This window comes from Labeo rohita, chromosome 22 (assembly GCF_022985175.1).
Source record: "Labeo rohita strain BAU-BD-2019 chromosome 22, IGBB_LRoh.1.0, whole genome shotgun sequence".
NCBI lineage: Eukaryota > Metazoa > Chordata > Actinopteri > Cypriniformes > Cyprinidae > Labeo > Labeo rohita.
Window position 1 is genome coordinate 46264336 of NC_066890.1, and position 24146 is coordinate 46288481.

General features: G+C 35.8%; 1 protein-coding gene across 2 annotated transcripts in view; it reads left to right on the forward strand.

The window, feature by feature from the left end:
- Nucleotides 1-9405: 9405 nt before the first annotated feature.
- The window catches only part of LOC127153642 (uncharacterized), a 34132-nt gene continuing 19391 nt past the window's right edge, over nucleotides 9406-24146 (forward strand). For both annotated transcript variants that reach the window (XM_051094849.1, XM_051094850.1), the window contains exons 1-6: nucleotides 9406-9596; nucleotides 14366-14692; nucleotides 20095-20439; nucleotides 20523-20654; nucleotides 21454-21483; nucleotides 21760-21789. In XM_051094849.1, the coding sequence (XP_050950806.1) occupies nucleotides 9551-9596; nucleotides 14366-14692; nucleotides 20095-20439; nucleotides 20523-20654; nucleotides 21454-21483; nucleotides 21760-21789 (910 nt within the window). In that variant the 5' untranslated portion in view covers nucleotides 9406-9550. The remainder of the gene's footprint in view (nucleotides 9597-14365; nucleotides 14693-20094; nucleotides 20440-20522; nucleotides 20655-21453; nucleotides 21484-21759; nucleotides 21790-24146) is intronic.

Consider the following 24146-nt stretch of genomic DNA (forward strand, 5'->3'; position numbering starts at 1 on the left):
AGAACAACAGCTGTAACTTGACTTGACTCAGGAGGAACGGCTGTAACTTGACTTGACTAATGAAGATCAGCTGTAACCTGACTTGACTCAGGAACAATAGCTGTAACTTGACTTAACTCAGAAAGAGCAGCTCTGACTTGACTTGACACAGGAACAACAGCTGTAACTTGACTTAATCACTGGAGTAGCGATCAATATACTTGAATGTCCCAGAGCTTGCGGTTGACTAAACGTTGCAGCCGCCATTACCACATTGTCGCGTTCCTTCTCCACGACACTTACAGTGAATAGCGAGCCCACACACAGTCCCTGTCAGTCCCTAAACTGACAGAGAGATGAATGCAGACCCTTGCGAATGAGCCGTGATTTCAAAGGCTAATTAATGCCCTAGCAGAAAAAGTCTATCAAAACACAGTCCGGTAAATCAGAATAGTAAGCAATAGCCAAATACTCTTGTACATAGTCCTTGAGCGATCGTGTGCCCTGCTCGAGGGCCAATAACAGTCTTGCAATGTCCATACCTGGCCAAAGTCCTAGTGAAAAGGTGCTGGATCCTACTGCAGCCGAGTATTCTGTTATGGAGCATGGAAAAGGGGAAGCAGGCGGATCCATACACAAACCTTTTTAAATGGAAACAAAGACATGGTCAAACATAGGCAGGGTTGAACATTGGCAAACAGGTGTGAGGAGGAGACACAAGAGTAGTCTGTTAAACGAGGGAAACGAGGCAAACGGTAGGGCTGTAACGATAATCGCACGATGTCGTGAGGCGCGTTTAGTCAATGAAGCCGGTACTTTGATTAGTAGTAAAGCTCCATCACGTGCGTTCAGCTGGAGCGGCAAGTAATACACAGAGCCGTAAAGCACTGACAAGCTACGCCAAAATCGTGATTCGATTTTGGCGCCTCACGACATCGTGCGATTATCGTTACAGCCCTAGCAAACTGGTATTCCAAATAGACAGGCTAGATTTCATACGAGGAGCGAACAGAGTCCGAACGACAAGGCAAAGTGTTAAATCCATGACGGGCGAAAAAGTCCAGGGCAGGCTCTGCCCATCTCTATAGTCAAACTATGATTGCTTAGTCTGTACCTCGTCATTTGTCTTCTTAATTTAAAGTCTTTCACTGTACTCAGATATTCTGCAGTTGTGTAATCTCTATTTAGGGCCAAATAACATTCAAGTTTACTTTGTTTTTCTGTTGTTTCAGTCCAATAGGCAAGTGTTATGTAGACAAAAATCCATAAAAATAATGTTAACATTCAAATAATATAAAATGATGTTACAGAACCAATAAACAGTCAAACAACATTTCATTGAGCGCTATGTTGTTTTAACATGTCTGTCATTACAGCTCAAACAGCTCAGACACATGTGGAAGAGATCACTTATTCTGATCTGACGTTCCAAAAAAGAAAATCACATAAACTGGTAAAAAAAACTGTGTGTTGTGTTTATCTATATCTTTAGCTGTGTGGTGACCCTGTAAAGAAAGACAGTATTTGAAAAAATGAGGAGAAAACATAGAAAAAGTGTGATAATCTGTAATAATCAGTTATAACTCTTCTAACAGTATAAAAATGTTACAGTTAAGGTATTTTGTGCTAAAATAAATGGATGCATGTATGATCTGGACATCTGTGTGTTTTATTACAGAAAGTTAAAGAGGAGGTTGAGGTGGTGTATGCAGGAGTTGCTGCAAACTCCATTTCCTGATAAATTATGTTCTGATCACAGTAACTGTGTCCTTGTTTAACAGCTTCACTGCTGTTTCAAATATGGCTTTTTTTTTTTTTTTTTTTTTTTTTTTTTGGCATTTAACATTCTTTTCATATTTAATACAGATTAATTCATGTTACTGTAGTAATGGGGTACAGACAGTCCTGTGTGTCTCTGCTGATACAGAAGAACCTGGTGGAGCGCCACCTACTGGATGAACATGTTCTTTCATTTAAAACTCTTTTTCGCTGTGAAATTTTATAGTGTAAATGTGCTTAAAATGTTCATATGCGAGATGTATCTTCTTATTACTTGATTTATGTTTGTGTGCTATATTGAAATAAATATGTACATGTATTCTTCTGCATCGTTACTGCCATCTGGGACTAAAAAGTAGGTGTGTTCGACTTAACGCGGCACTGCGCAGCTAAATCAAATTATGACTTAAAGCAGTGCATGTCAGTTACAAGTTGCATTTAAAGGAGAAGTCCACTTCCAAAATAAAGATTCACATATAATTTACTGAGCCCCTTGTCATTCAAGAGGTTCATGTATTTCTTTCTTCAGTCATAAAGAAATTACGTTTTCTTAAGGAAAACATTTCTGGATGTTCCTCCATATAATGGACTGGTATGGTGCCCCGATTTTTAACTTAGAAAATGTGTTTAAATGCGGCTTCAAACGATCCCAAATATGGATGTAAACGATCCCAACCGAGGAAGAAGGGTCTTATCTAGCGAAACGATCGGTTATTTTAATTTTAAAAAATACAATTTAAATACTTTTTAATATCAAACGCTCGTCTTTTTTTGTGACTTTTTATGACACATTACTTTCTTTACTAAGGTGAATATCGCTGTTATGAGACAGACAGTAATATACACGGAATGCACGGGAAATGCGCTTTCTCATATAATTACTAAAAGCTGTCACTCCTTTCATTCACTGGAATCTCACGACGTTCAGTTAATAAGGTTACTGTATGAATCTCTTATTTACATTGTAGCCTATCTACACAGAAATTAACAGATATGTCTGTGACTGACTACATTGTTCAACGCTGCAAATATTTTCTCATCCATGGTTTTGCCAATATCAAATGGGGCCCCCTGATTCCTGGCTTATTGGTTAGGTCCACCCCTGATCACAACCTTACAATCTATGATCACAACAAAACATAATTTCAGTTAACATTATTTTTTTAAGTTACCTGTATTTGTTTATAAGTTATTATTATTTAATCCCAACTGCAGTTTAATTGAATGCACAAAACATGATTTCTGAAAATAAATAAATATATGTTATATGTTTTTGCAAATACATTTCTTGCATTTGTCATTTCTTCTTGACATTTCTTGTCAAGTTTTCTGCATACAGTTAAGTAAGATTTTGACCACTGGAATGGAAAAAAAAAAAAAAAAAAACATTCAGTGTGAAATGAAAAGCTGAGAGAGACAGAGAAAGAGAGAGAGAAACTGACCACAGTCATGCAACCACAGAAATAAATGTGTGAAGTTTTGTTCTTTCAGTTTATATACTTAACACACTAAACTAAACCATCTGCTTCAGCTGCACAAGTCAACTGACTCGTAACAACTTTACATCAAGACAACCACAGACAAGATCAATAATACATCAAAATAATTTACATCAATAAAATGTGCATTTATGTGCAAATATACCGGCAACCAGCAAATGGCCATCTTAGCTAAGGATCAGCTTAAACCAGCTCAAACCAGCTCAAACCAGCTGTCTGCCAGCATTTTTTTTTTTTTCAACAGGGACTGCAGATGAAGAGAAACTTTAACCATAAACATGCTGTGGTTTAATGCACTTCTGTGGAAACAAATGTTGGTCTACATTGTCAGATGAAGCTGAAGGTCTCAGTAGCCACATGTAGCTAAAGGTGCAGACATTTCTGCTTATGGCATGTGAAAGTATGAGAGAGATAAAGTGTAAAAACCAGAGCAGAAACTGACCACAAGCTTTGAATTTTTTTTTTTTTTTGTTTGTTTGTTTTTTTTCACAATGACATTCAGACCTGCTTTATAGAAGATGATCATATTATGACACACACACACACATATATATATATATATATATATATATATATATATATATATATATATAACGTTTTTAAAGATTAGAAAACATAGTTGTGTTTATTTGTGATTTTATTGCCACAAGGCCTGAAAACTAATATGTGGAGACCATTTTTTTGGGACTATATTTAACTATTCAACATGTCCATAATCTGTTAAAAAATGTGTCTTCCTAAATTATTTTATGAGTAATGTGATCACTGCCTAATCCTGTTTTGGATTTTAATTCAAATTTGTTAAGGTCGTTATCACTAGAAGCTCCTGTGAAAATCTCTATGAAAAGTATATTATTTAGTAATCTGTGTATCTGGTCAGGAAATATTAACACACTTATTATATAGCAGCTCAGTTTTCTCTGATTTGAACTGATTAAATGTCTTTGATGTCTACTAAGGGTGATTGGAATTCTCTTTGTTTCCAGAGATGGATTCATGAAATGGTTCCTTCCAATAACATTCTGCTTTTAAAATACATGGACATTCATTATATTTTTGAGCAGTTTCAGCGGCTCATTGTGTGTATTGTTTTCTTCTTTTCTGGGGTGCATTTCACAAAAGACACCTGTATTTACAAAATAGAACAGAATATGGAATATTTTCAATAATATTTGCTTTTAAAAGAAAAAAAAAAAAAAAAAAAAAAAAAAAAAACTCTGCTTCTAACCACAAGTGGAGAGACAGAATCAGTTAACTGTGTTGGTAATGATATAACTTGAGAGACAGATTCATTAAACTACATTGTTAATAACATAAACATTTTATAACAACATATAAAACTACACATATTTCAAAATATTACGTTTTAGCAGTCACTAATTAGTTTTGGATGTTTGTAAGTTGGTTTGTACAGCAACATGACTCTCCTAATGTAATGCAGATGATGCTCCTTTAGCTCCCCCTTGTGAATGAATATGGAACCACATTCTGTTTTGACAACCCTTTCACTGTGAAATTTTAGACAAATGGTTCCGAACTCTGCTCTGTAGGTCCACTGTCCTGCAAAGTTTAGTTCACACACAGTTAACACACCGAAACAAGCTCATTAAGGTCTTCAGAATTGCTAGAAAGCTACTATCAGGTGAGTTTGATCAAGGTTTAAGTCGAGAACCCCAGTTTTAGGCTGTCAAAACCTGATATATGTCAACTTTGTCAGTAGTCATGGCCAGCACGCCATGAGCTATTTCACAACATGGCTGTCACTCTAAAGTCATTATCCATGGCTGCCATGTCAGAGCCTACGAAGAATGCAGAGGTCTCAGTGCTCTCAAGCCCGACAGTCCTCCTCTCATCAGCTGCATTGAAAGTTGGTGCAGCTATAGCTAAGAAGGTGCTGCCTTGGTGGTCTCCTGTTCCATCAGCTCCACCTTGGTGGCCTAAAGCTCTGTCAACTCCACCATGGGGGACTTCAGCAACTCCAGATCTGCTGTGGTGGTGTTCTGCTCCTCTGTGGGGATCTTCGGTCCAGTCTGCTCCTTTGTGGTGGTCATCTGCTCTGTCGTTCTGTCATGAGTGTTTAAGGACTTATTTTGTAGTGTTTTCTGTTTCCCATTGTTTATGTTCCCTTCCTCTGTTTAGTTCCTGGTTTGTCTCTTAATTGTTAACTTATGTATTTGTATACTGTCTTTCCATTGTCCTGGTGTCAGTGGCAGGTGGGATCTATAGAGAATGGTCAAATTATTGCAGATATGTGCACATATTAGGTGTGTTCAACTTTGCCTTTTTTTGCACCAGACATACCACTGATCCATGGGTCCAAAAAGTTCGAGTTTGGTCACATCACTCCATAAAACATTCTTCCAGAACTCCACAGGTCTACCTAAATGTATTTTAGCATATTCAATATTAAAAAGTTGGTCAAGAGAGGCATTTGGCAAGATGCCTCAACATAAAGTTCATGCTTGTCTAGTGTTTTTCTTATACTCTGCACTGATGTTTTTCCTCCTGTCATCAGGTCATCTTGCAAGTCTTAAAAATTTTGTGATATGGTGATATGGTCTTCAACACCTTTAAAGGTTTCTGGTACAGCACATTTTAAGCTTAGGAATAAGGCTGCCAGCTGTATCTCTAGGAACCTTTAGTTACCTGAAAATCTTCATCAGACTGTCTAATATAATAAAATGATTTATTTTTCTCTATAGCTTTTGTGAGAGCTTTGTTGACTTTAGCATTTTTGCTACTGTATTAACTATGGTGTCAATTTTGCCATACCAGTTCAGACCCTGACAATAACTTTGAACTAGAGGATTGTGCAGAACCTTCACAAGCACATATGTTACTGAACATTTCAGAATAAGGGCAGTGGACTTCAGATCAAGCTGACAAACAAATTATTATTTGTAGCTCGTAAATGTAATTGTTTTGTTAATTAAAGATAAACCTTCAACAGTAGACAATTGGTACTGTACAACAAGATTTTTTAAATTCTTCCTTTAGAACATCTGGGGGCAGTTAGCAATGGCAATGAGGCTGAATTTTATAATTCATGGTTCCCCTTGTCACACCCCTTTGGACTGTTTGTGTTGGTTTCTCCCTCATGTGGCCGTATTTGGTTTTTCCTGCCCTCATTGTGTCCTGCCCTCATTTAGTTCAGAATTTGCTGTCCGGTTTCATTGATGTGAACTTGTTTTCTACCCTCCTGTCATTAAGTGGGTGCTGGTGTCCTGCAAGTCACATCTGGCTGTGTATATCACGGACGACAACACCAGCCCCATTTGGGACCCAGGGCCCAGCCCACCATCACCCTGCATCGCATCGCATCGCAGAGCATGAGCCCGAGCCCATTGCAGACGGTGAGCCAAAGCCCAGTGCAACCGACGAGCCATCGCCAAGTGAAGCGACAGAGCTGAGGATCACCTCGGAGCCAGATCCTGTCACACCCGACCAGGTGCGAGAGCCAGCTATGCACGCGTGGGAGGAATTCTCAGTGGAGCATGACGATGATGAGGAAGGCCCCACACACTGCACCTCTGCTGAGGGTGAGCTAAAATTGGAACTGGGACCAATGGACCTGATAAAGTTTGATAAGAATATATATGCAGACATGACCCCTCTTCTCCCACCATCATCAGAACTATCTCAGTCTATCTCGAACCCTCTGTCTGCCCTGACCTGTCTGCCTGCCTGGATATCCCACCCTCCCTCCCTCTTTTGCCTCATCCATTCATCCCTGCCTCAGCCACGCCACCCTCAGCCTACCATCTGTGCGTGGGCTTGCCGCGGGTCTGCCAGTTTCCATCAGCGTCGTGGCTGGAGGACCCCTCGTCTCCGCCTCCAGTCCTGGACTCTGCCTCGGCCCTTTGACCCTGGCTCCCGGCTCTCTCATCTCCACCATTGGCCCACCAGCTCCACTGGGCTCCCTTGTCCCCGGCTCCGTCTTGGTCGGTCGTCGACCCACCATTGCCTCAGGACTCCACTCCTCCACCTGTGCCTTGTCGCTCCATCCCACCAGCTCCGTTGGGCTCCTCCTTCCCTCCAGCTCCACCTCAGTCCTCTGTCGCTCCGGCTCCACTGCGGACCTCCAGATCTCCACCTCCACCTCGGTTGCCAGAGTCTTGGGTTCCACCTTGGCCCTCTGGATCCTTAGTGTCTCCCGGACTCATCAGCTCTCCGTCTCCGCCTTGGGCTTTACCAACACCTGCTCCGCCACTGTCGGTTGGCCCCCTGGAGTCATCAGCCCTTCCTCCACCATGGCTCCTCCCTCCACTGGCTCCGCCATGGGTCGCCATCATGGTCTTGGTCTCACCTGGCTCCTTCTGCTCCTTTTTGTCTGCAGCTGTTTTCTACCCTCCTGTTGTGTTTAACCTCTTTGTGAATTCATCATCATCTTCGTACGAGTCATTCAACACGTGTTGTGACAACCCTTCTTTTGTAGTCTCCCTCAGAATATATCACAAGTTTGTAAAAAAAAAAAAAAAAAGGCTGAGTATGTTTAAAAAGTAAATACTAATACATTTTCATAGGCTACTGGAAGGTAACATTATATGTAATGCAGTAATTGAACATAATGTTTCAGAGTGGTATGTTTGTTGTTGTTTTTTTCCTATACATTTTAGATATATAGGGAAAAAGATTAAATTTAACTGCAGTTACTGTATATGGGAAAGGTTTATTGATAACAAGCATTCAGTTTAGTATTATTTAATTACAACAGGATTACATAAACTGCATGTCGACGTGCATGTCCATGATTTTTCCAGTTACATATTATGCATTTTCTTAGACAGTTGATGAACACACAGAGTAGCATTATAACAGAAATTTCAGCACACTCAAATCTATCTGGTATGATAAAACAGCACCGCTTGCATACTGGAAGAAGCAGAAGCATTTGACTGTGGCATAATAAAAGATCAGCTGCTTTTGAGCCATGTATCGCGCTCGTTCCTTCAATAGCAATCACTCCAGCATCCTCGTTTCACTTCCATGACTTTCGGACCCATCCTGCTTCATACTACAGTAACCTTAATCTTAATGCTTATGGGAGGTCCAGGTTTTTTTTTTTTTTTTTTTTTTTTTGCCGTATTGATTACCATTTGTATAACCATAGTTAAAACTATGTTTTTGTAGCAAAACTATTTTTAATTTGTGGTTACCATAAAATTGCTATATATATATAAAATGTTTACAAACTACCCTCGGCACTACAGTCATATAATTTGGTTGGTCACAGAATTCAGCAACTGAATGAATCAGCTCTGAAAGAATGGTTTTCTAAGTCACTAAGACACTTGCCTGTGATCAAAGATAGTGAGAGCTGATGTTGGGGAATATAGCCAAATTCATGCAAAATTATTATCTCTCCAATAGCTTTAACTAAATTTTGGCTACTGGAAACTAAGGGAAGGACTAAAACAGACAAACAGTTCATCTTAAAAAAAATAAAGCATATACATAAACCCAAATATGGAACTAAATCAGTTATTGAATAAGCATGTGTCCTATTTTGTGTCATAAACTTCTTGTGTCATCTCATGTTTATTTCATAAACATTTTGTCTCATATTTTAGAGAAGTCAATGCAATTTAGGAAAGAAATCAAATCTGTGTGAAAACGGGAACCATAGAGGAACGTTCTGTGTTTGCTGGGACTGTATGTGTAGGTCTACAGTATGTAGTTTGAGCAATGCTGTTTATTGGCTCATTTGGGGCCACATTTCTTCTAATTTTTGATACATTTGTATTTTTGAAATTTACAAGACATTTTATTTATTTATTATTATTTTTTTTTTTTATGAATTTGACTTTAATCAAACTTACCAGTTGTTATAGTTTCTATTTTGTGCTGGTCAGTTATGAACAATAGATACAATTTAACTTCTAGCAAAAAATGTAGAAAATTGCGTGGGGCTGAGGGGCTCCTCTCCTAACAGATATAATCTCACTCCAAACTTTTTCTAAAACTTGAGAGCTCTGTAACAGGACGTAGGAGTATTTAGCGCATTCTCTTCACAGTCCATCACAGTAGGTGGCGGTATGCACCTTTGAAGTTGGTTCGCACCCCGCCATAAAGAAGAGGAGTCGCTTTTATCCCAAATGGCGAAGCGTAGGGTTGCTGTTGGGTGCCGCTGTTGCAATTACACGTTCTATTGGTTTTCACTTCTTGCCAATATAAGTTCTGTGGTTTCGCTTTCAACCTATGTAGGTGTGGTTAAGAAACGAACAAACAATCACTCGGCGGCGGAGATCCATAGCCACTTCATTATTGCACTCAACTCTCAGTTTAAAAACAATATGAAGATCGTGTTTTCCATTTTTTTATTCTTGTTCATCATGGATGGTAAGTGTTTGAATTCTGGCTTTCTTTCTTGCTTTCGGTTTACAAGGCGTATTTGGATTGCAAAGCATTTTTGGCAAATGAAACGTGATCTCATGAGAATGTATTTTACATAAAATGTGGTTCTACAAATCGTACATTTACTTACGTTTTGAGAGGCTCTAAAAAGTACAATACTGATGTATTTACAGTATTTTAACATACAATACTGACCTATTGAGGACACCTGTTTACATTACAGACTTACAACTGAATCCTTATAAATATATTGAAATTGCGGCATTAATTTATTATTCAGTTGTCATATGGCGATATGTTTTCAACTGTATTATTAAGTGAAGCTTACTCATTTACGTAATATGAAATGATAACATTTTGTTCTTAGCTGGTTTAAGCTGAAAGTATATATATATATATACATTTTCTGCCCCTATATCCTGAATTTTGGGAAAATGCATTTTATTAGACTTGATCACGCAGTGAAAGAACGCACTCTAAAAGAGCACAGTCAGTCTAGCTAGTGTTTAAGCACTCATAACTCCTCTTATAATCAATGAAGCTGTCCGTACACTGTATGACAAATAAATCTCTTACTTACATCGTTCGAAATGATAACATTTTGTTCTTAGCTGGTTTAAGCTGGAAGTAGCTGGTTTTAGCTGGTCTCCCAGTCAATAACCCTATAAAACCAGCCTGTTGACCAGTTATGACCAGGTAAGAACAGGCTGGATGACCAGCTTAAAACCAGCCAACCAGCCTAATACGTTGATGCAAAAATAACTGTTTTCTGTATCAGGTTTGTTGGCATGCTTGGCAGCATACTTGTGCCGTCCAGTATGGGAGACCGGGTATGAAAGTAACACTTTTAGTTTGAGCATCAGTAATTCAGTGGTTGTTTGCGCTAGATCTCTCAAACTTTGATATACGATAGCCACATTTGTCTACTACAAATAAAACTCACTTGGACGTGTACTGCATAATGTGAGTTAATGTCAAATACAAAGAGTTCTTTTGTTACAACCTACCCCACTGCTGGGGTGAATTGTAACACAGGCTGGGGATAGATTTAACAGTGTCAAGTAATTTGCTGAAATAAGACCCACACTTCCAATTTATGCAAAAACTTGATTAAAGAACAAAGAATAATCAGTTTGAATAAAGTGAACCATTTAAAGTGACAAATTAAATTATATTGTATTCCTTGTAGGACTTTAAATTTAGCACAAAAACTATTGCTGTCTGTGTTTGTGTGAGTGTGTGTGTACTGAATTCAGTCAGTAGCTGTGTTGCCATCTACCTATTTTTATGTCTATTTTGTATGGGGTTAGAATCGTTGCATAATTCCAAATAAATACATTATGATCCACAAATAAATGTAAAGCGATTGACAAAAACAAAGCATATTCACAAAATAAATAGAATGAGATCCACAAATAAATCTTAGAGTTCCACAAACATGAATTATATTCACAAATAAAAAAATTAGAATTGCAAATAAAAAACATACTCACAAATATATTTTTTATTTTACAAACACAACTTTGCCCGGCATTTATATGTGAATCGCGTACTGTGCATTTGTAGATCGCTGCGCGTATTTGTGGATTGCTCTCTGTGCATTTGTAAATCGCTGCGCCTATTTGTGGATTTTGAAACATTTCAAGCGTCAAGACGCACACTGATCCACAAATGCATGGACTCCACCCACCTTCTACTTAAGCCAATCAGATACCGGCCACGTGGGGCTGACCAATCGTTGCATGTTCTCACTCCAACCAATCACGTTTTGCCTTACAATCAGTGCAGGACCAGCAGTAATTCAGGACAATTAACCTCTTCAAAATGGACGACTAGGACAGTGGTGCTCATCACAGCATTATTGTAATAATATCTAAAATAAAACAAGTAATGTTATGTGTAATGTAATCAGTGTTTCATGTATCACTGAGTCGATGCGTGTTTTGACCGTGAGTGTGTTTAGCAAACTGGTATTCTACGGTGACCGGGAGGGGAGGTCTTCGGTTCACTTAGTTTTGTCGTGGCCACGACATATAAACTCGTGAGAACGTGATAATATAACACAGCCACGAGATATTAATTTGTGGGAACGTGATGGCCACGAGATCGTTTTGTCGAGGTAACGACATACTTATGCCACGACTTATGTTGAGGGAACCACATATTTTTCTTGTGGACACGAGTTTATTGCATAAACAAACCTGCGTGACCATAGCAACCCGGGATTATCAGAGATGGATTCATTATTATTTTATTTTGAATTGATAAATTATTATATTAATTATTATAGATTATTTCATAATTTCTTTTATTGTTTTATAATATAAATTATTATATTGCACGCAATGTAAACAGCATTCATATTAAGTTTATAATGAATAAACGTTACCTAAAGTAGTCTAAATAACATAGGCATACAAGAAAACATTTTTAACCAACCCTCAATCGTCTTCAAAATATTTGTATATTATTATTAGGCCATTATTATCACCATCATCTTCATCAACATCATTAGTATTAGCCTATTATTATATTTTTATATTTTCCCTTCATTTCGATCTTACATAACGTTCTTATTAATAATAATGATAATAATAATAATAATAAGAAGAAGAAGAAGAAGAATATACAAATATTAAATTAAATGTTTCATGTTATTAAAAAGGTTTTAAACAACTCTGATAATCCCAGGTTGCTATGGTTACGAAGGTTTGTTTATGCACGAGAAAAATATGCCGTTTCCCTCATCATAATAAGACGTGGCCACGAGAAATGGATGTCGTTCCCTCAACATAGCATCTCGAGGCCACGACATCGTTACCTCGACAAAACGATCTCGTGGCCACGACATAATATGACGTTCCCACAAATTAATATCTCGTGGCTGTGTTATATTATCACGTTCTCACGAGTTTATATGTCGTGGCCACGACAAAACTAAGTGAACCGAAGACCTCCCCTCCCGGTCACCGTAGAATACCAGTTTGCTAAACACACTCACGGTCAAAACACGCATCGACTCAGTGATACATGAAACACTGATTACATTACACATAACATTACTTGTTTTATTTTAGATATTATTACAATAATGCTGTGATGAGCACCACTGTCCTAGTCGTCCATTTTGAAGAGGTTAATTGTCCTGAATTACGGCTGGTCCTGCACTGATTGTAAGGCAAAACGTGATTGGTTGGAGTGAGAACATGCAACGATTGGTCAGCCCCACGTGGCCGGTATCTGATTGGCTTAAGTAGAAGGTGGGTGGAATCCATGCATTTGTGGATCAGTGTGCGTCTTGACGCTTGAAATGTTTCAAAATCCACAAATAGGCGCAGCGATTTACAAATCCACAGAGAGCAATCCACAAATATGCGCTTCGATCCACAAATGCACAGAAAGCAATCCACAAATACGCGCAGCGATCTACAAATGCACAGTACGCGATTCACATATATAAGTGCCAGGCAAAGTTGTGTTTGTAAAATAAAAAAAATATTTGTGAGTATGTTTTTTATTTGCAATTCTATTTTTTTTTTTGTGAATATAATTCATGTTTGTGGAACTCTACGATTTATTTGTGGATCTCATTCTATTTATTTTGTGAATATGCTTTGTTTTTGTCAATCGCTTTACATTTATTTGTGGATCATAATGTATTTATTTGGAATTATGCAACGATTCTAACCCCATAATTTTGGAAGTAAAAAATGCTGGATGGAAACGTCAAGATGCACATAAATTCTAAACGTGCACAAAAATGTATGTGCTCATTTGCGGTGGATAGTGTTTTTATCCAATAAGAAGATACATGCATAAACTATGATGGAAACACATTTTACATACATTCCTTCATGTGCAACAAAACCTCACATGACTTTACCTCAAAAGAAAATGTGATTGGATAACTGGACTCATTGGAATTATCATAAGGAGTTGGTTGTAACATTTTTAATGAACTGTTACCAACTGTTTTAGCATGTGGGTTTTAAGTTAGCATGAATGCAAAGTATCAAATTAAACTAGAGAAACAGCTACATTAGGTTATGCAAGTCAAGTAATTGTATCTACAACACAATAATTGCTAGGCAAAAAACTATCTTAATGAAAAAGTAGTTTCTTTCCAGAATATCAGTTTTTTTTTGGTCATAAAATCTACAAAGTCGCTCACATTCACATGTCACTTATCCTGTAACATTAAAAATGTGAATAGAGTGTATGATATTGACGACATTATCACAGCTCCTTTCTGACTTGTCAAACTGATGGTGTTACAACTAACCCTGTGTGACAACATTCTCCCTACAGTACAACGCAGCTTAAACTCTGCTGTGTTAATGCATAAATAGCTGTTGGTCTTTTTAAATGACCTGGAAAAGAAAACTGTGATGAGAGAGAGTGGGGAATGTGATGCAGCACCAAACAGAGCTAAGACTGTCACATGACGTGGCAAATAAAACGCGCACAAAGAAAATGTAATCTAACATCTTTAAACTGGGTCACACTGAGCACATGGGGAATGAAAACAATAAAACATCCACGGGTTTGACAAAGACATAGGCTAAGATTTTTTTTTTTTTTTTTTTTTTTTTTTGTGCAACAATTGCATATGTTTAAATCCCAGCCTGTTTGTGTGTTTAAACAATGCATTTTCTTTATATTTTATTTCATGAATATTCTAGCCATTTTTATTTATTTGTTTATTTATTTATTATTGCAGCACTAATGAAATATTTGTCTTGTTTGTTCTGCAGGTGTGTTTGGTGTTGATCCAGATGAAGTAAACACAGCGATAGAGGGAGATTCTCTTACTCTACAGACTGATTTTACTGAAAAACAGAAAGATGGTCTAATAGAGTGGAAAGTTAATAACACTAACATAGCAACAATCATTAAAGGAACTGGTAAAGTTGAATACAGTGATGATAAATTGATGGTGATGTTTAGTGACAGACTTGATCTGGATCAAACTGGATTTCTCACCATCTGGAACATCAGAATCAAACACTCTGGTGAATATAAAGTAATGAGTATTAGCAGTGCAGGGACCAAATCCAGGACTTTCAAAGTTATTGTTAATGGTGAGTAAATTAAATGTTAATCTACTAATTAATTCAGTAGTTAATTAAGGTAATGTACTATATTCTGCTTTAGTTTTTTTGTTGTAAAATGTAAACCTTATTGTAATAATTTAAGATATGAAGTGCAACAATTTCTTACATAAGTTTTCCCATATACAAAATTATAGGTCAAATTAAGACTTATTTATTGAAGACTTATTGAGGAGGTTGTTGCTGTGACAAGTGGTCATAACTCCAAGTCAAAAGGTCATAGAGATTTGTGAAGTTGGCACCCCATAAAAAGAAATAATCACCAAAACTATGCTATTTGTTTGTGCAGATTTGTGCTGCAAAAACAAACTTTTGTACTGGTTTGGTGTTTGAGATATTAAACTTTATTTTTTTTGACCGTGTGACGACCGTAAATTTACATTGTAACTATTTCCTGTCCTCAGAAATAACAAATACAAAACAGGGCAGTGACATCACTCTCCACCCCATGCTGTCCAAATCTCTCCAAATCGGTGCCCTTCGTTTGTGCTTGATTTGTGCCAGTTAGTGCTGTCAAAAGAAACCATGTAACTGTGACCTCTTCTTAAATATAACTTTTTTTAGTTTAGTTTTTTTATAATTTTACTCTCCACGCCATTACATAAAAAAGTTAGTGTTCGTGGCGTGCTGTCTTAAAATTTTACTTTACTTTTTAGTCATCTCCAATTTTTTTTTTTTCAAGTTGACTAAAATATTTTTTTTAAGGCAGCATGAACACTAACTTTAACAAACAACAAAAAAAATAATTTCAATTTGTTTGTGCTCGACTTAGAATATTAAACATCGATTCTCCATGAAGATTCCTTATAACCTAATTCAGGGTGCTCCCCACACCAAATGCCATGTTTATTTGTACTCGACTTGTGCCAGAAATCCTGCACTGTTAAAAATTTTCCTGTATTTTTACAGTAAGTTACTGGCAGCAAGGTTGCCAGCAAGTTACTGTATTTTGTTTTACAGCAATGTACTGTAATACCACTTGGTACTGTAAGCATGGTACTGTAAGACTACAAAACAGCATTGTACTGTATTTTTACAGTACTTTGTTATGTTGTTTCTACTGTAATGTTTATTGTGCTATTGCTATTTTTAATTGCTATTGTGCAAATAATATTGTGCATTGTGTAGTTGGAATAGTACATATAGTTAGTAAAATTGTGATACTACTATAATTCAGAATAACATTATAAATCAAAAGACAATCCAAACATATTTACAAAAGTATTTTTATTAAAACATTTCAAAACATTTTAGTATGGCGTTTGCTGCCCAGAGTACAGTGCATCAACAATTTACAGCCATGAAAGCATTTTAAGTGCACAAGAATATAAATAAACAAACACATGCATCTTGAGGGATGGATTGGGAATCAATGTCCCAAGAGAGAACTTGATTTATGTTAATACTAATCATGTGAAGCGGACTGCAAATGTATATATATATATATACACTACCGTTCAAAAGTTTGGGGTCAGTACATATTTATTGTTTCTTTCTTTCTTTCTTTTTTTTTTTTTTTTAAGAAATTAATACTTTTATTCACCAAGGATGTATTAAGTTAATAATTAAAAGTTTATTAAAAGTTAATAATAAATAATTTACATTGTTATAAAATATTTATATTTTGAATAAACACTGTACTTTTTAAACTTGTTATTCATGAAAGAATCCTGAAAAAAAAAAAAATTACAGGTTCCAAAAAATATTTGGCAGCACAACTGTTGATATTATCCAACATTGATCATTCTAATAATAAATCCGCATATTAGAATGATTTCTGAAGGATCATGTGACACTTAAGACTGGAGTAACAGCTGATAAAAATTCAGCTTTTTATCACAGGAATAAATTCTATTTTAAAGTATGTTAAAATAAAAAAACATTATTTTATATTGTAAAAACATTTTGCAATATTACTGTTTTTTTTCTATATTTTTAATCAAATAAATGCAGCCGTGATGAGCATAAGAGACTTCTTTAAAGACTATTACAAGTCTTACTGACCCCAAACTTTTGAACGGTAGTGTATATATATATATAATTTATTTTATTTATTTATTTTCTTCTTTTTTTTTGCGCACCAATATGTATGTATTAAAAAATGCTCATGTTTGTTATTGACAGGCTCAAATTGGAAAACATTATAAAAGGGATCCCAGAGAGATAGACAATTGTTTTATCGTAATATATATCCAGTGTTGGGAAGGTTACTTTGGATATGTAATAGGTTACAGATTACAAGTTACCCTATTTAAAATGTAATAAGTAGTGTAACTTTTTAATTACTTTATAAAAATAATGTAACTTATTATATTTGATTACTTTTTGATTACCTTTCTAAATTTCTTATATTTTCACTGGTTAATCATTTTGAAACATTTAAACCAGGCAGAGTTAACCTTACAGCAGCACTCAACACTGATTACTGTCAGACTTTATCACTTGAAATAAGAGTTTAACAAGTAAGGGATAATATACATCTTTATTTTGCAATAACAACTGTAATGAGGTACATCATTCCACTTATTACACAGATGCTTGCCACAAAAGTAAATAATTAGACACAAAACACTGATCTGAGCTGAAGTATGTGAATGCAAAACTTCCATGAAGAAATCAGTTGCTAGCAAGTGGCAAGTTCAGACTAGACGGATACAATGCAGTCATACCACTTTTATTACACAACATTTCACCACATAAATAACTAAGTACTAGTACTTACAGTACTAGTTTGTTAGTTATCTTATAATCCTTTACAGTGTACAAAACAAAATGGCAGCAGCTGCATTTGTAGGAAAAAATAGAGTGAGTCCACGATACAAGGATGACAGAATTAAGAAATTGTACACATAATATTAAATTGAGTTGTAATATTTTATTAGCTAACCAAACCGTTAACCGTTATTAGCTTTTACTAGTTGTCATTGGGGAATAACATACCTTGGAATGTCATGACTGACAAATCAGAATCAGGCATTCCACAGAGCTGTGTAATAATATAATTTAAAGCACAGATGCCACAAATTCAGACTTAACAGCTCTTATTTACTTTGACATTATTCTGAGGTTAAATACAGATTTTAAATCATAACAAGAAATAGTTTAATAGCTATGATACTGGTTTTGAAATCAAATGTTTCCATAGTTATGACAGGAAACACTCTAACATTGCCTTGGAAAAAAACAATTAATCTATATATCTATATAATAAAGTTTATGCATAAACCTAAATTGGAAATAAAACAGTTATCAAATAAACATGTGTCCTATTCTGTGTTCTAAACTCCTAAAACATCGGTGTGTCTCATTTTAGAGCAGTCAATGCAATTTATAAAAAGTCAATTAAATCTGTATATGGGTGTGTGAAAAAAATTCAGATGTAACCCCCCTTGTAATCATTAACATTTTTAAAAGTAAGTAATTTAATTACACATTTTTTTTTTCTCAGTAACTGTAACTAATTACAGTTACATTTATTTTGTAATTAAATTACGTAATTCCGCTACATGTAACTAGTTACTCCCCAACACTGTATATGTCCCTTTGTTTAAACTAAAACTGCCGTTTATCGATCTCCTCACACCCAGCAGACTCCACTGATAAGCGCAGTCATTTTACCTTGCATAAAGTAAGCTTTGTTCAAACTCGACGTAAACACAGTAAAACTCACCAAAACAGTCTTGGCTTTTTGTTTTCCACAGTTCCAACAATCTTAGTTTTGGTTGAAATAAACCATAAGCTAATTCACTAGATGTGAAAATGTTGTGAGAGCTGCCGGTGAATTAGCGTGGAGTTTCGACTACAGCTTTGAGGGAGGAGATAATAACGTTCGTGGCTAAACTTGCAGTTTCATTCCACACTAAAACAATGTATACTATGCAATAAAAGCTTAGTAATCAAATGAACTTACCAAACTTCCAAAATGAACTTACCAGAAATCCTCCGTTCTGCTTCTCTCTCCGGTCAGCAGCAGCTTTTGTCTGTGTGATGTGGCGACAGGTGGTGCGCTATTTACAGTAGTCCTGTATTATTGCCCCGCATTTTACAGTCAGGCTACAGCAAGGTTACGGCAACACTAAAATATACTGTAAAATATTCCAACCAAGTCAAAATTACCCAGAATACAATATAAATTACAGTATTATACTGTAATGTATATATGTGGTATCGTATACTGTAGCTTTTTACAGTACTGTACTGCAAAATCTACAGCGATTTTTAACAGTGTGGTTGTAACTAAAATTCTTCTATCTAAACGGAAAAAAAAAAAAATTAAGCACTTAATATGCCATTATCTATAGGCTATATGTTAAAGTTTTTCTGTCCCCCCCTTACAAACGAATATTTACTGCACTGCATTTAAAAAAAAAAAAAAAAAAAACGGACTGTGGAAAAAGGGCTGGTAGATAAAATAGCCTTAAGCTATAGGCTACTGAATGTGTACATGCCAGGACAATTTACCAGTCATTACAAAAAAGACTAGACTAGATAGATACTGCTTTAGCTAAATATTAATGAGGTAAAACTTTTTATTACTATTTTACAATCAAAAACTCAAATGAGCGTGTTATGCAAATTGTAACACATTCAGTTATTAGACCTATGCAAGTCAATCTAGACATTTAATTTTATTTCATTTAAAGATATTTTAAACAAACCGTTGGCGTAGCAAGTTTGTATGTATTTTAATGCATGTCGAAAAAAAACTAAACAAATATTAAAACAGTTTTGTTGACGTTGTGAGTGCACACAAATAAAAGTAGACCTTTTGCAGTTTGTGCCACTGACTTTAGACCAGGTTTTTCACTATTTCAGTTGCCTCAAAATAGCAACACGCCAACAATGCGCCTGAACACACCTATTTTTCAGACCAGCACAAATGGGTGCAATTGCATTTGCTATTTAAACAATGTGAAAATGCTAACTGCGCCGGGCTGAAACTAGTAATAAACACGTGTGTCATGCCTGGCACTGCATTGCGCCGCGTGCATGATAGGACCCTGTAAGTTAAACCACGCGTAAAATTCGAATAGCAAGTTTTTTGTTTTTGCATCCAAATGTGGGTTTTTATTTTAAATTCGATGAATATTCGAAAATCTAATGTGTCTCAGTGGTGAGACACATTCATGGGAAAGAGTTTAGGATAATAAGATCATGTGGTTTTGTGATACTTTACAATTACGCATTTGGCATGCTAATTTTAACTGGAACCCAGTATGCAACGTCAGTAAAATGTACTGTTTGCATGATGTCTGTCTGAATAGGCTAGCTGTTGGTGGTTCTTTGTGAGAATATGCAAGCTGAAACAACCAGCTTCCATGAGAGTATCATCACTGTCTGTGTCATCACTGTCTGTGAAACTGTTTTTGCAGAATCTCCACTAAAGTCTGTTGAGGATAAAGATGAAATAAAGGCATTGTTAGCCACAAAAGGAAATTCTGAAACTCTACACACTGAAATTGAACTACAGAAACATGATCTAATACTGTGGAGATTTGGAGCTGAAGGATCTCTCATTGCTAAAGGTGATATAGAAGACAATCATACATCATACTATGATGGTGATGATGGGAGATTCAGAGGCAGACTGCAGATAGACAGTAAGACGGGATCTTTGATCATCACAGACATTGAACCGGCACATGCTGGGGAATTTAGACTAAAGATCTTCAGTGACAGAAGAATCTTATTCAAACGATTCACTGTTATTGTTTCTGGTAAGCTGTGGTCTATATTCTTATATATAACTCTACTTTCTACTAATAATTTAAATGTTAATGATGGTTCCTCTTTATTGCAGTTTCAGGTCTGTCTCCAGGTGCTGTAGCAGGAATATGTGTTGCTCTGTTCCTGGTTTCTGCAGCTGTAGCTGTAGCTGTAGGTGTTGTGTTTTTTCGTCTACGCCATGACTCTATACTAAAAAAATTTATATGTAAGTATTACAGCTGATACAGCAACAGCAATAGCTTTATTGTGTTATAGTGGAGAGTAAATGTATAAAATGATTTTTATAGTCATTATTTAAGCTTTTTTTTTCTGCTTGATTTAGTACAATGCCACAGCATGTTAACACACTCCATCAGATTGTCTGCCATAGATAATAAGAAGCATTAGTCGTTGCATATTTTAATAGAGAAAACATGATACAAGTTTGAGTATGCAGAATGATATTTAAGAGCTAAGGCACAGAGGAGCATTTTAAGCACTTTCTTACATAGTCCAAAAGTCATATGAAGGACTTGTATGGGTGCTTTTCTGGTGTTTGAAATATCATTTATTTTCTTTGTGATGGTCAGGATAAACTGTCATTGCATGTTAAAGAGATACGACAGAAAGAATATGAGAAACAGTGACAGATTTATTTAGTGCTATGATGCATGTCATGTTTGCTCAGACAAAGATTTGGTAATTAGTTCACCTCTTATGATCCTGAGTTGCATACATTTAACTGGATATTTTCTTGTTAAAATATAACAGGTGTGACATCAGTGAACCAATGTCAAAATATCTAAATTTACATTAAACAATAAATTATGTAAAAATATTTTTTATTGTTTATTTACATTAATATTGGTCACAAACACAACATTACTGTAATTGTTACAGGTCATTAAAAGGATTAAGCTTTTGATGATGAAGTGAATATTAGAAGCACATGAAGAATCACAGTATCTTCTCAGTGTTTCTGAAATTCATTAATTTCTGTTTCTATGTGCTGCTGTGACATGAAGCAAAGATCTCTGAACAACTGAAGCAACTGCGTAAGTGTTACAGCTGATAGAACAGGAGATAAAATTAATATCATTGTGCTGCAGTGGATTTTACATTTATAATATAGATATTTTTCATGGCCAATATTTATAATTTTCACCCCAAGTTCTGCTTGTGTTTGATGTAGTAATTAAATGTGATTGTTCAGTATTAAGCTGAGTGACAATATGCTAGTGACTGAATCTTTCTGTTTGAAATTCTGAATTTACAACAAACTTACTTATAATATTCTCATTTCTCTTTCTATGTGCTGCTGTGAAATAAAGAAAGGATCTCTGGACAGCTTGATAACTTGTGTAAGTATCACAGCTGATGCATAAGTAAATATTGCAGCTGACTGCATAGCTTAAATGTATAATTGTCCAGTATTGAGCTGCATGACATTAATATGCTGATCCTAACTGAATCACATAAAGCCAGTGGTGGACATTAACAAAATATTTATTTTTCAAGTATCTGTTCATTTCAAAGTATTTTTATTTTACTTACTCAAAATGAGCCATAAACCTCAGAGGGTGCATGTGGCTGATGGTGCAAAAAACAAACAAACAAACAAACAAAACAAAAAAAAACAAACAAAAATAATTAATTCATGACAGAAATAATTATCCTAAATAGCAGTAAACGTTTTTAGCTAAGAGCTTTCTCTTAAAACCTATTAACAAAGCTGCTGAGACAAAATTTTACTAAGGAATAGAGAGAAGTCTTAAGCTAAGAGTAAGAGCGGAGTTGACCTTGATATGCATATAAACAGCCTTTTTATTAACAGAATAGAAAAATCGTGGCTGATAGTATGATATGCATGCATGAAAGAAAACCAAACTGGACACAAGAACAGCTGTTACTTCTTGCCCAACTTGTTAATGCAAACAAGGATATAATTAAAGTAAATTTTGGAGTTGGGGTAACCTCGGCATGTAAATAATTGAATAAATTTGTACAATGATGATAATGTCATGTATTGCCGATCTCACAGGCTGATGATAGGACCCAATACTACTGTAGCATATTATTTACTCTCCCTCCATGCATCCTAGGTTTATACAGTACTGTGCAAAAGTCTTAGGCCACTAGTATTTTCATCAGCTAAAAAATGGTTTAAAGTCAGTTAAAGTCGGGCTTTTGCTGTAGTGTGTCAGTAGGAATATCAGATTACATTTCCAAACATTCATTTTGCCATTAATCGTAATAATCCAGTGAGATTTTTGTTTGCACAAGGAGTCTGACAACAGCGAGTGCTCTGCACAGAGATCTGATCTCATCATCATCTAGTCTGTCTGGAATGACATGAAGAAACAGAATAAACTCAGACAGACTAAATCCAGAAGAACTGTGACAAAGTCTCCAGGATGCTTCAAGAAACCTACCTGCAAAGCTGCAGCACTGTTAAAAGTTTTAGGCACTTGTGTAAAAATGCTGTAAAATGAGGATGCTGTCATAAATAGATTTTCTTTATCAATTACCTTCTATGAACTAAATGAAATCAACATTTGGTGCGACCATTCTTTGCATTTACAGCAGCTTTTGCCCTAGGCGCACTTGCGCAAAATTTTTCAGGTAGCTTTGCAGGTAGGTTTCTAGAAGCATCTTGGAGACGTTGCCACAGTTCTTCTGGATTTACTCTGTTTCAGTTTGTTCTGTGTCTTCATGTCATTCCATGAAGACTGGATGATGATGAGATTAGATCAGTGTGGAGCACTGGCTGTTGCTCACTAGATTATTACAATTAATGGCAAACAGAATGTTTGGAAATGTAAACCGATATTTTTTACTGACACAATACAGCAGAAGATAGAAATAACTGGTTACACTTTATTTTGATAGTCCACTTTAGACATTCCACTAACTATAAGTAACTTTGCAACTACATGTCATCTAATTCTCATTAATTTGCAACTACATGTCTACTAACTCTGTTAGGTTAGGTTTAGGGTTAGTAGAATAAGTTGACATATACTTGCAAAGTTTAGAAGAGTGTTAGAAGATATAAAGCAGACAGTCTACTAATACTCTAATGACTAGTTGACATGTAGTTGCAAAGTTACTTACTGTTAGTTGAATGTCTAAAGTGGACTATCAAAATAAAGTGTTACCAAATAACTTACTTAAAACCATTTTTTAGCTGGTGAAAATACTAGTGGCCTAAAACCTTTGCACAGTGCTGTTCCTTCTTTCAGGCAAATGCAATCTGAGTTACATTAAAATTATCCTGGCACTCCCAAGCTTTAGAATGACATAAACTGGCATTTCTCTCCATTAGTTCAAAACAAGTCCAATGAAGTGCATCGTGCATTATCTTAAGTACTAAAGAATAATTTGTAGTATATTAAGTACAAAATTAGTGTGTGAAAATAAAGCACTTTTTTAAAGTACATTATGGAAGCATACTTTTTTTTCCGACGGGGTATGAAATGCTTGAAATGTGGACATTTCTACATTTGTGCTTCACCATCTCAGTTGAGTAGGTTTTAGGGTAAAAACTTACTATAATGTTAAAATTACACAAATGAATGCCCATTCATCTTCCCTGCTGTCGTAGAGAATATACTGTCCTAAATAAAGCTAGCATGTTTGCATAGCATTCTTCTTAGAATGTTGTTGTTGTTTTGTTTTTTTTTTCCCCAAAATTTGACATCTGTTTTTGTATTGTATG